General features: G+C 51.5%; 1 protein-coding gene across 3 annotated transcripts in view; it reads right to left on the bottom strand.

Moving 5' to 3' along the window:
* The window catches only part of CSNK2A2 (casein kinase 2 alpha 2), a 28076-nt gene extending 16122 nt beyond the window's left edge, over positions 1-11954 (bottom strand). The window contains exons 1-3 of one of the 3 annotated variants that reach the window (XM_032992792.2): positions 11786-11954; positions 11414-11525; positions 262-363 (exon numbers count right to left, since the gene is read on the bottom strand). In XM_032992792.2, the coding sequence (XP_032848683.2) occupies positions 262-363; positions 11414-11525; positions 11786-11889 (318 nt within the window). In that variant the 5' untranslated portion in view covers positions 11890-11954. The remainder of the gene's footprint in view (positions 1-261; positions 364-11413; positions 11526-11785) is intronic. The other 2 variants (XM_042797528.1, XM_032992793.2) reach the window with 2 other exon arrangements.
* Between the last annotated feature and the right edge of the window lie 1567 nt (positions 11955-13521).

Below are 13521 nucleotides of genomic sequence, written 5' to 3'. Positions count from 1 at the left end.
CATGGGAAACTCACAGATGATGCAGCAGAGGGGTAAAAGAATCTGGGGAACATGGAGAGGAACATGAGCTCATCCAAACCAACCCACCTCAGGAGACCCTAATGAGCTGGACACCACTTGCCCCTGGCTGGCACAAAGGCAGGGGCACAGGCAGCACCTCAGCGGAGGTCGGAGCCCAAATCAGGGGGCAGCACCTTCCCCGTGCCTGCAGCCAGCGGGGAGGCGAGCCCACCACACACACCACGACACACAGGCACCTACCACTGGATCCTTGACAGTGTCAATCAGATTAATGATGTTGGTGCCACCACGTAGATTCTCCAGAATCTTAACCTCGCGTTTTATCTTCTTTTTCTTCACTGGCTTAAATAGACAAAAGAAATTGGAAGTGAGAGTCCTTTCAGAAATTAACACTGGTTTCTGCCATCAATTTTGACTGGATCACATCACCTCCCCTCCTCTCTCAGTTCCCACCCTCACAAGGGAACATTTTTCATTTTTAGCTTCAAAGAAGAGACAGACACCTTGCATGAACTAGGATTTCCCTCTCATCAGGGGAAAAAAAATCAAACCACTCCATACAAACATAATTGTGACTCCAATAACTGTGGTTAAAAGCGCCTTGGACTGCTATGTGGAAATCTCAGCACACTCATTCTATGTTATGCATTTAGAACCACAGGACAAGTACGGTGGATCTCATATCTCAGCTTTTGTTTACCATCACAAACCAGTTTTTCACTCATTAATCCCAACTCACGTCCCAACGAGAACTTTAATCCAATGAAATGATGACCTGAGAGTCTCTAACACCAAGATTTCTAGTAAGCTCAGACACTGCTACACCTAACTATCTGCATATATCTTTCACAACCACCCCAAGAGCACAGACCCAACTGCGACCACATCCATATACCATGACTATTTTTAAAGCCTGTGGACATTTTAAACAGCTTTTGACTCCTCCTTGAATCTGTGCAGTCCCAGGAACTCCCTTTGCAAAGGAAACTTTTCTCTGGACATCACCCTGCAAAGAGTGACAAAGAGCAGCTGCTGCCAAGGCCGGGGCTTGGAGGTTGGGTTAGCATTTCCACTCTGCTGATCCAGTGGTTCACTTCAATGCAAAGGAACGCTTGTTTCTGTAAGTCATCCACTCCCAGGACAACACTAGCTCTGTGCCTGCTTGAAAGGAAAGGCAGCTTAGAGCAACTAAGAGGTGAGACTTTTTTAATGAGCCTTGGCTAGTGACTGGTGTGGGGCATCACCAGTTGTGAGTCACCGAGTTTCGAAGCCCTTCATTGCAGAGCTGGATCATCCCCTCCCGCACCACCTGTACCACTGCAGAGAGCTGCAGAGTCATCTTGCAACGACTGGTAAGGGCCCTGCCCTATCCGTGAGGTTTGCTACTGAAAACACTCATCTCCAGACATTTGGCTTTCTAAAACATTCACCATCCAGCACAGAGTCTGGTGTGTGAGTAGGGGAGTAACGGGGGATGGCAAAGAGGTACGAGACACATGACCAAGGTGACACATGTTATCAGATGTCTACATGAAGGACACGAGGAGCCACAAGAGCTCAACAGCTCGTGCTGACTGCCTCACCTCTGCCCCAGCCTCCCACTTTGATGATGGCTGCAGAGTGCCAATGGGGCAACTTGCACGCCTGTTACAGGCAAATCCAAGGCAATTCCTGGTTTCAGACCCCCCACAGGAATGTACGAGCAGACGGGAGAAGGAACAGAAGCTTTTTATATAGTGGGAAAATATGGCATTTATGTAAGTGATAAAATATGCTGTCTTTCTAGGCTCTTCAGGTGGCTGAAACCTTCAGATTCGAATCCTGCCCTTCTCTTCCAAGTTAAAAGGCAGGAGCTAGACTTTCAAGCCAAAAGATGAGAATCTCAGCCTGAAGCAAAGTGCCAAAAATAACACCGATGTCGGCACAGGGAGCGTCAGCACCTCATAAAGCTACTGTGTAAAACGGCAGCAAGGCCGCTGCAGCTGTCAGCCAGAGCTGGGGTGACACAGGGCAGGGCTCGCTGCCGAGGGGCGACCAAGAGCCCTGGGGCAGTGCCCAGACACGGCTGGAGTCGGTGGGAAGTCAGACAGACAGGGAGAAGCAGGCAGGGCAGGGGGACAGAAACCAGCAGAAGTGAGGGCTACGTTTCTGAACCCGAGAGGAAGATGCTTCATTAGGGACTAATTTAATTTATGTCAGCATGGGGACAGACACCACCCTTATGTCACCCGATCTTACCAGGAGGCCAAGACGGAATTAGAGGATGTAATTCGGTTACTCTGCTCATCCAGCAAGGCAGATGCCCACAAAAGCTGTTTTCCAAGGATCTTCAAAGAGGGAGCTGAGCCATGGCTGTCCTGAAGGCGCTTGCTGAATGGCCTGGCTACCGACAGACGTGCATCACAGCGTCTGCTGCAACACTTGCACCTGATCAGGAGCTGAAACAGTGCCTGAGCACAGCCAAGAGGACCCCAAATCCACTCTGAAATACTTGTTATTATTTATTACAGTATTTATTATTAAATACTGTAATTATTTCAAGGGCCTTTTGCATCAACTAGGTAGGGGAGGATATCCCTCTGAGATTTCTCTTTCTCCTTCCATAGCAACCACCACTCCCACTGGGGCAGAAGATGTTGTCTTCCAGTCACTTCCACATGTTTCCACCTTTTTTGGGATGGGAAAATGATGCCCTCTAGTCTACCCCTACCCAGAATACACTTCTTGAAAGACACCAGCAGACAGCATCAGCAACTTTTGGAAAAAAAGAGAGAAGAAAGTTGGTCTCTCTTTAATGAAATGCCTGCAGATAATCACCAACAGCAGCATTTCTGACATCACCAAGAGGAGATGCTCCAGCAAATACTGTCCCAACAAGATGAAGAGTTAAAATCTGCTCACGGCATGTTTTCCTGCTAGGTTGCAGTAGTGCAGAACTCAGGCCAGGTTGTCCACACATGGCTACACTACCTCCACATCAGCTGTGAGCCAGGCCAAGGGCCCTGCAAGCCTCCAGGGCAGGGTGGGGGTATGGAAAGTGCTGCTCATTGCAGGGACACAGGCAGGGGACACAGGCAGTGCGCAGTCAGAGTGCTCTCCCTGCCTGCAGCCAGTGGTCAGGACGTGGTTCTCCATCACTAGGTAAATAGGTATGAGGTGGGGTGAAATGCCATGGGCTGAAGTAATGTCATGTTAGAGGAGAAGCTATTGCTCGGAAGTTTCCTCAGACAGCAATGCAGGGGAATGGAGGATTTCCCCATTTCAGATTTGCAGGAGAAAACAATGTTGACCACTGGCCCCTACCCTGCACAGCTTTCCCCCTACCAGCCTACCCAGCCACAGGCTGCCTCCTGCCCCCACGTCATCGCACGCCGCTGCTCCAGCCACAATGGCAAATGCTGTCTACTACCCAAAAGCACATCACTGGAGCTCAGTTTTTGCCCAGTAACTGATTCCAAGCCCAAGCTCTTGCATCTGGCAAGTTAAACACCGTGGTGCCAACCACTCCAGCACACGGCCAGTACTACACTGGAGCTAACTGTTCACAACCACAGAAACTCTCCTGACTTCCTTCCTGTCCCCAGACCCCAATACTGCTGAAACCACAGGCAATTGGCAGCGTATCCTCCAAGCACCAGGATTAAGCCTGGGTTGCTACAACTGTCTCTCAGAGTCACCCGATCTGTCTCTCCAAGGATGTTGACTCCAAACACACATGGATTAAATTTGAACTAACTGAAGCTATTACGGCCTCCAACCATCTGCCTCTCCCAGCAGGGACAGCTTCTAAAACACCAGCCCTTGCAGTGAGAGTATTTTAAAAATACCCACTTAAGGCTACTTTATTAAAGCAGGCTATGAACAGTGCCATTACAGTTTGTATCTCCTACATGGCTCAGTGGCCCTGCCCTGAAAGGGGCAGATTTCCAGCAAAGGAATGGAGCAGACACCTAGACAAAACTAACTGCTCCTGAGTTTGATCTACCTGTGTTTGCAAGGCAACATTTTATACAGGTGCAGACTCCAACTCCATCTGTGCCCAGGGCAGAGGCATTTCAAAGCTTTCCTCCATGGTGGGATTCTCCAGTGACCAGTGTGAGTCAAACCCTCACCGCAGCCTTTCTCTCCGAGATGGGCTCTGACAGAGTCCCTCTGCTCTATGCAAACATCTATTTCCATGAAATTGGTAGAAACTTGACAGCTTGGAGACTTCTGTCGCATTTGGTTGAAATTGGCCTACCAGTACAAAAACTACTGGGGGGGAGGAGGGGAAGAAAGGCTGACAGACAGCAGGATTGCATAAGGCTTGTTTCCATAGGAAACCAGGCTAAAAGACATGTCTCAGTTTAACTGTGTCTATACTGGGAAGGGTTTAATTACTTCAACTGCAGTAATACCCTTAGAACATGACTGTCTAGCACAAGCCAGTCTTCCAGTTTCCCAGTAAATTGCTTCCTTCCCCAGGAAAACTGGAAGTGAGGTGGCTGTAGATGGTGGAGACAAAACGTGCAGCTCATGGCTGTCCACTACGCTGAGTGCCCAGAGCAGAGGGACAAGGTGACCTCCAGCCACAGCGGAGTCTCTGCTGGACCCAGCACCTCTCATTCGACTGTTCCCAGCTGGCTCTTTGCTACAGGTGTCTCACCCTACCAGCCTAAAGAGTCCAATGAGGGTGCTTCAATCTACTTGAAAGTCAGGCAGAAGAGGCAGTGACAGTGGTCAGCATTATCCCAACGACCGGGGAGCATCATGCAATGCCATCCCTCTGCAGAGGTGACAAATGACATGGGTTAAATATTTGCTTTGCAGTCAGGTAGATGCAGGAGAAAACACCTCTCTGTGACCGAGAGGTCAGATCTTGGGTCATTTTCCATAAGATCATGTGGGAAGGAGTTCAGCTACAGCAAACACCAGCTGGGAGAATTAACATTGTTTGCTAAAATAAACCTTTAAATACAAGGCTGCAAACATCACTTCCTGTCTTTAACAAATAAATGGCTGCCTGGTTAATCAACTTTTTTCTTTAGTTTCTACAGCAAAGGGAGTATACTCTTCTGTCAGATGCTTCAGTTTCAGCCTTCCTCAACAATCTGGGGACCCACCACTTGAATTCAAGCAAACAGAGAAAATAAGTTTGTTAGCCAAAGTTCTCTGCACACTGAGAAAGAAAAGCAGTGACCAAGAAGGTATGTGAAATATGAGTTAAATCCAAAGCATAAAAATCATTTTACATTAGCCAAAGGTAGGCAGCCAGGCAGCGTGCACACACTGACAGCTGAGGAGCACACGTGCTGCTCTGAAGGAGTCACAGAAAGTGCTGGGTTTTGCCCAGCAGGTGCTCTGGAAAAGACCTGGGGTTTGCACAGCAGGGAAGAAGGTTTAGCAGTCAAAAGATATAAATCTGCAAAAAACTGAAGTCATTTATTTCACCACCCCATAAAGAAAAAGATCTATTCTTTGCTCACTAAACCTGAATAGCCCAGAAACACCACAATGCTTCCAGTGAATGAGCAGGGAAATCTCAATACACAACATCCAGGACTAGCAAAAGGCTCGAACAGCATCCTTATGACAGGCTTTGAACATTTAAAAGCTGGCAGTAGAAGCTCATTTGTCTCTATCAAGTATTATCGAAAGGATCACAATAATCGGCCTATAAAGCCTGACGCCAATTGCTCAATAGGAAAATTGGCTTCAGAGGAGCAGTGCTTATTTTGCCAGACATCAGCTGGGAAACTAAATAATCACATTCAAAAGAGCTACAAAATCAAGGAGCCCACTTATGTTAATATTCTGTCAGTTGTTTGCATCTTATAACTTCCATTGTGGAAATTCAAACATTCCTGAGCTGTTCTTCAATTTTAGAAGAGGGAAAAAACCCTACCCTGAAACTACTAAAGCACTTTTGCTTTTTTATTTAAGTTGGGTAGAATATACCAGCACGTGTTTTGAGGGCAGTGCCATTCTTTCCTTCAGAATGTCTTTCCTCCCCCCACAGCACAACCCAAAACTGCCCTCCTGGGGCTTCAGGATTGCCCACGATACATCAAGACTTCTGCAGTCAACTAAAAGGGAGACACACAAGGGCCCAGCCCCGATCCCCACCACCACCATTACAAGGAATGAGAATCATTCATTCGGGCTCTGCCCTATGCCACTGCAAACAGACACAGTGCCGTACGTAACTCACCCTCCTCTTTGCAGGAGCCACAGCTTCACAGCTCATCGGTTCCTTGCTGCTAGAACACCACCATGAGAGTTACCAGCTGCATCTCCAGGCCTCTGTGAGACACCCAGTACTGTCTCATTTGGTCTCAGCTCCAAACGAGGCTGGACTCCAGCAACCAACTGTGCCAAGCTCAGTGTGGGCAACTGGTGTTTAAAAGAGAAGAGTTGTGTACCCGGCTCTCTTGCAAAAGGGCTCATTTCAAGACTGCCAGAGGAAGAAGTGGGCCAGGGAGAGCTGATTCAGTGCATGCAAACACAGGAGGAGCAAGAGGCAGCTAGCTACCAGGAGCAGGCACTGAACGGCTCTGGTGGAAGGTCACTGATGCAGTCAAAAGCTTCAGCCCGAGGGACCAACATCATCCAATCCTATTTCCCTGTGTAATCCCTTCTGCACACCAGCACAGGAGTCATTTCAGCCCCCATCTAGAACATGCTGATGTATGTGGGCTTTCAGAGACAGAAGAAGATTTACCAGAGCCACAGGACTACCTCACCCAAATGGTTGTCTAGCTACTAGAGTGGTAATTTGAGTTCAACACTGGAAGGCCCTTGCAGCAGTGCCTGGTATTAGCAGTGGCTCTGGAGGGTTCACACAGCCCAAGAGGGGGAACGGGGAAAAACAAAGCCAAATAAACAAGAACGCACTTGTGAAACCACGTACATGGTTGAAAGTTCCAGTTCATGGACTCAGCACAGAGAGACAAAAGCCACCCAAGGAGAAAGGGGCTCTTTCATCACTGCTGCAGGACCTCCATTTCAATGGTCCCTCCCCTGGTAACTGCATTCTTCCCCTACCCTTCGCCTGTGTGTTGTGCCTGTGCAGACAGTAACCATACAAGGAGATAAAACACTCTCTTTATGTGATGGGTTTAATGCATCACAGGGAAGTAGAGTGTACAGACACATATGTGCATCAGGAAGGCAGGATGACTCCTGCACAGAGCTGACAGTATGGATGCTGTGATCTCTGCCCTGAGCAGACACTCAGGTGGTGGCAATTGGTATGAGAATGGGCTGTGAAGGATGCAGTGGTACAGCTGAAGCTCGCCAACAGCCATATAACTATAGGTAACTTTAACAGCAGCATTCTTGCCACAAAGAGTCACCCATAAAAGTTACAAGCAACGTGGAAAGTTTATCTTTGGCTTTTAGAGTGGTAACTTGCAATGCTGTTCACATTCCCTAGGAACACTGTTACCCCAGAACAGAGGACTCACTTTTAAGGCACACAAGGAGACTGGCAGACGCTTTGGAGCTGCGATAGCACAGAAGCTAAATGAGAAGCTCATCAAAGAGACAGCACAAAGGTTGCAGACTGACCTCAGCAGTCCACCAAAAAAATCTAAATCTATGTGGTTAGGTATGAAAGAGCAGAATTGTGCTTTAGATACCTGCATTGGATGTAGACGATACATGACTCACTGGAAACAAAGATGTCTTAAACTTCCTTTGTACGTGCCGGGGAATGTCAGACCTCATCCTGGGAGTCAAACCTTAGCATCAGATTTAAGCAAGACACAAAAAGCACGCATAGGACATGTTCACACATTCCCTCTTCCTTGCTTGGCCCTCCCCTAAGCATGCAGGAAGCATGCCCACAGCTGTACTGAGGCCAGCCAGATCAAAAAGCCCACAAGAGCCTCCTATACCAGCTAGGGACTGCAGGAGCACAGCTGCCAGCTACCTCCATGCCCTGCTACCCATGAAAGGTAGGAAAGTCAATACAGTGCAGAGTCCTCCACTACCTACCAAGATGACTGCAGCCCCACTGCCTTTTTTTTTTTTTTCCTTTTTCCCAAATCTTTGCTCCCGGAACAGGTTGAAAAGGTGGGGAGTAGCCCTCTGCCTCACTTCTCAAGATAAAAGCTTTCAGGTGACACTTGTCAGGCGGTGTCTGTTTGGCAAACCAGGGCTCCTGCCTCACACACACAGTCCCACAGAGAGCACCCTGATGTCTTGCTGCAGTCAAGTGAAAAGCAACCTGCTTACTTTGTTTGCCTTTTTTTAAGACAGCTGCAGAATTTTCTTGGAAAAAAGCGACATTAAGAGCATGATATCTGCAAAGAAATGCACATGGCTTAGGAAATTACGATGTTAATAGTCATCTGTATGATCTTAATTCTGCTCCTTTGCTGACCATGTTACGAACACAACTAGCAGCATGAGCACATCCCATCTTCCTGCAGGATTATGCCTGGTCCTCCACTTGGGGTAGCAGAACAGAAGGGCAACATGGGGTACTGGCCAGGGAAATGGGGCATCTTGATTTATGTAAGCCCAAAAGGCCTAGGGCATGGTGATACCAATCAGAGCCATTAGCTCCCAGGCATCGTCCAATGCTAAAATCTTCACAGGCCACTTAAACAAACAAGGCAAGTGACTGCCAGAAGAGAAAGAGAAGTTATCTCCTTCATCCAGCATTAGACTAGGACCTGTGCTCTAGTCTCAGCTTTGCTGAGGCTAAGGGACTTGCCCAAAGTCACACAGGAAATCTCTGTGGCTCAGTGCTGCATCACAGAAAGGGTGATAAAATTTCCTGACCTCTCTGGGGGAGGGTACAAGATGTTCAGGTAGCACAACACCAATGAAGGGGAGGAAAAAAAAGGCAAGGGAAGTACTTGCTACATGCTGACTTGAGCTCAGTAAGGATAACCTGCTTCAAAGAGCAAGGCTGGAAGGAGACACCAGTCACCTCCCATGAGGAGCAGATATTAAAACAGTGACTCTTGCTAAAAATCACTCTAAAACATGACATAAATTGTCCTCTCAAGAAACCTTACAGACGAAGGAGCAACTGTGCTAAAGAGATGCGTCCATTGCCCAGCAACAGTCTTCCCCTTTGTCCCACCCCTCCAGCCACACAAAAATCTGAAGACTTTTGGTTGCATTTCACCCCCTCACAGGATCCAGCCCGAATCAGGAACAGAGAGACCCAGCCTCTTCACTAAGGCTCCACTGTAGATATATGCAATTACATTTGCAATTAAGTTTGAGTCTAGCTACAGGAAACCAGAAGCACTTTCCACAGATCAGAGTGATGTTATTGCCACACTTCACAGGTTTTCATAACGTACACAACACAGTGCTCTGAAACTCACTTTTCACTGACCCACTTCTCACTAAGAAAGTTCATCTTTAGTTATCTGGACTTTCTGCCTTTCCTTGCTCACTCGTAGGAATGCTGTCTGCATGTTAATGCAAGTGGGGGGAGCCAGGGGAACTGGTGGCAACACCACCCCCTTCAAATCTGGGACAACCCAGTCCCCTGCTTGCAGGGCATTAAGGCAACACATTCAGGCCCCAAGGAGAAGGAGCACCCAGCTGTACTGAGATGACTCTTGCCAGCTGACTCACAGTCCAATGCTGATGGGCTCCCTAAACATGACAGAGTTCCGCTGACACAGGGAGAGGAGCATTGCTCCAGGGGAGGCTCTTTAGGCTAAGAAGATGCAAGGAGGAAGATTTCTGACAACTTTCCCTAAAGTCTCTTTCTCAGCCTCCTGGTGCCTTTCTTTGTGGGACAAGATCTAGGATCTCAACAAACCACAGCAGTCCTGAAGAGACCATCAGGGGCTCCAGAGGAGCATGCACAAGTGTATGGTTTCCCCAGCCTAGCCACAAGCCATCTTGCCATAAAACCCAGCACTGCGCTGGCTACCTTTGACTATTCTCTCATATAAGAAATTCCCACCTGTCCTTACTTAAAAAAAAACAAAACCAAAACAAACAAACAAGCAAAAAAAACCCAAACCCAAACCCACATAAAGCATCCAAAGGAGGGGGAGGCCCAAACAGCATGCCAGAGGAGCTCAGCTCGGCAAGAGCGTAGGAGCCTCACCACTCTGCCCTGAGGTCAGGCCCAGCCACAGGGGCTCTCCTGAACAGCTCACCTGGCCACCACCTCGACCACAGTGGAAGCAGGTGTGCATACGTCCTCCCCCAGGCAGATGGGAGATCACACCTTGCCTAGAAGCGGTGGCCAGACAAACCATGACAAATCTCTGGGAAGCCAAGGAAGAGCCCAAGGAAGCAGGCACTGTGAGCGAGTGGGGATATCAGCAAAGACAGAACAAGACAGCCAGCTACACTATAGCAGTGGATCTAGCAAATACCTTAAGGCTACAGCTCTGCAGAGAGACGTGTGTCCTAGGTAACCGTTTGCCTCAGTGGCTGCAAGGGCAGGTTGAGTCCCCCCTACACGCTGCAGACCAGTGTGTGCCCAAATTCTTAGAACAGCCATGGTCAGACACCAACTCCTATGTGCTCTAGGGAAACAAGTGACAAGTGTTGCTGGTCCAACAAGTGACAGCCACAAGTGTCAGCCAAGCCAAAACCAAAGCACCTCAACTCTAACCTTTCATTTCTGTTTAACATTCCTGTCTACCTCCAGATCACCACCACAGATTGCTGCTAGGACAGTTACCACAGCTCACTGAGTCTGCTGCTTCAGCGTCAAACGCAGTAAGGCGTGCTCTGCAGCAGCTAACCCATGCATTCAGCCATCCCAAACTACGACCTGTTGCTGCTTCAGGAAGGTTTCCACAGCCCAACCCCACTAGGGCCAACACACCAGAATACAGGTCACCAACGCTGCCAAACTTCAGATGGCCTCTTTCAGTCTCCTCAAGTTTCCATGGTCGTTTTGGCCTACCTGTGGCGAAGTTCTCTTCTATGTCAGATCCTCTAAAGGACTGAATTTTCCCTGCTTTTTTGCCTGCTAAGCATCCCGCAGCCTGGCTCTGAAAAGGCCATGTACCAGCTGTCTAAAAGTTAACTGAAGGATTCCCCCCTCCAGGCTTCGCATTCCTGTTGACATGGCAGTCCCTGGGCTGTTTTAGACAAGCATTGCCAGATACGATTTACCGAACGCAGGCACACATGCAACACTGTTCAAATGTCAGGACTCGTGGTGCTCCTCCTCCAGAGGAGCTCTCAGCCCAGAGCCGTGCTGGAGAGGAGTGGTGGAGACATCAGAACATCGCTACAGCATGCGGGACACCAAATCCACTTCCAAACCCACTGTCCCCATCTCCTTAAGAGAAAACAAAAGTTTTGGGGTGAAGGAGGAGATCCAGGAGAAGGTGGTCTATCCCTGCCAACCCAGCTGCGTTCCCCCTCACTTCCAGCCACTACAAGCCCCTACAGCCATCAACGAGACACTCACCTTGAGGATCTTCACGACGACCCGCTCGTTGTTGGTGATGTTGATGGCCTCGAAGACCTCGCTGTACTTCCCTCGCCCCAGCTTTCGAACCAGCTGGTAGTCGTCCTGATTGCTGCGGGCACCGAAAGGAGAGAGGAAGAGGAGGAGGGGAAAGGATAACTGACAGAGCAGCAGGTCGGGGGGGGGGGGGGGGGGGGGTGGGGTGGGGTGCCCTCTCCCGCCCCTCAGCCGCCCGCACCCCCCTGGGGACACCCCAAAACGGGGCGAGGGGGGTGGAGAACCCTCCCCGTGGGCTGAGACCCGCAGGAGGGTGCGGGGCCGCCGGCGGCCCGGGAAAGGGGAGGGGGGGGGTTTGCCCGCGGGGCGCTTTACCCCCAGCTCGGGACGTGCGCCTCGTAGTCCCAATACTCGCGGCTCCTCAGGCTGTTCACCTCGGCGTACACCCGCGCCCGGCTGCCGGCGGCCGGGCCGGGCATGGCGGCGCCGGGCGGCGGCTGCAGGAGGAGGAGGAGGGCGCGGGGCCGGCGCGGGAGGCCGGCGAGGCGGGGCGCGGCGCGCAGGAGGGCGGCGGCGGGCGGCCGCAGGGCCAGGCCGGGGCGGGCGCGGGGCGGGGCCGGCCCGGGGGCGGCGGGCGCGGGGCCCGCGCGGAGCTGTGCCGAGGCCCGGGCCCGGTGCCGGCGGCGGCGGCTGCAGCCTGGGCCGGCCCCGAGCGCCGCGCACCCAACCCGGAAAAGGCGCCGCCGCCGCCCAGCCGCCTGCAGCGCAGCGCCCCCCGGCGGCGCGGAGGTCCGGCCCCTCGGCGCCCGCTGGCCGGGCGGCTGGCGTCACGGCTCGTCACGGCTCGTCACGGCTCGTCAGGGCTCGTCACGGCTCGTCACGGCTCGTCACGGCTCGCCACGCCTCCCCCACCGTCGCAACCGGCACTCGCCCGTCAGGCCGCCGTCATCCCCCCCCCCTCGGCCCGCCTCGTGTCACCCGCCACCCACCCAGCCTCCTCCTGTCCCCGTCATGGCTCCGTCGCATCATGTCGCGCCCCTGTGACCCCCCTCACTCCCTATCGCAGATCCCTGTCACGCCTGTCACCCAACTTCCGTCCCTTGTTGCGCCGTCACCCCCACCATCACCCACCGCAGCCCCCGTCACAGTCCCTCATTACCCACTGTCACCTCATCACCTCTTGTCACCCCCAAGGGGGGGCCCTGGGTGGAGGAACGGCTCCCCAGGTTCCTCTGGAGGGACTTCACAGAACCACAGGCTGGCTGAGCTGAGGCACCAGAGCCGGTTGCCCAGGACAGTGCCCAGACAGCTTGTGAAAACCTCCACACACGGAGACTCCACAACCTCCCCGGGCAACCTGCGCCAGTGCTGGGTCCCCCTCACAGTCAAAAAGGGTTTCCCGGTGTTCAAAGGGAGCCTTCAGTGTTTCAGTTTGTGCCCATTGATTGTGATCTTGGCACTGGGCACCACCGAGAAAAAACTGGCTTCTTTTTGGCATCCTCCCTCCAGTCCCTCATTCATCTTTGTGGCCCTTTGCTGGGCGCCCCCCCGCCCCGTATGTCACGGTCTCTCTTGCACTGAGTAGGCCAGCACTGGACACAGCACTGCAGGGGTGGCTCCACCATTGCTGAGCAGAGGGGAAGCATCCCCTCCCTCCACCTCCTGGCAATATTTTGCCTAAGGCAGCCTGGGACACCATTAGCCTTCTTTGTGGACCGTGTTCAGCTTGGTGTCCACCAAGACCCCGGGGTCCTTTTCAGCAAAGCTGCTTCCCAGCTGGGTGGCCTCCAGTATATATTGGTGCCTGGAGTCGTTCCTTCCCAGAGGCAGGACTCTGCATGTCTCCTTGTTCAGGAGAACTTCAGGAGGTTCCTACTGGCCCGTTTCTCCGGCCTGTCCAGGTCCCCCTGGATGGCAGCATGACCCTCTGGAGTATCAGCCACTCTTCCCAGTCTGGTGTCATCTGCAAACCTGCTAAAGGTGTGCCTGGCCCCATCATCCAGATCATTAATAAAGATTATTGGAATGTCACTGCTTTACCTAATGCAGAGCCCGAGAGACCACTCACCTTCTTTGCAGCAAAGGCAAGTCACTGGCTCATGTTCAGCTTG

The sequence above is a fragment of the Tyto alba genome, unplaced genomic scaffold (assembly GCF_018691265.1).
Source record: "Tyto alba isolate M040663 unplaced genomic scaffold, T.alba_DEE_v4.0 Super-Scaffold_26, whole genome shotgun sequence".
NCBI lineage: Eukaryota > Metazoa > Chordata > Aves > Strigiformes > Tytonidae > Tyto > Tyto alba.
This window is presented reverse-complemented; position numbering and strand designations above follow the sequence as displayed.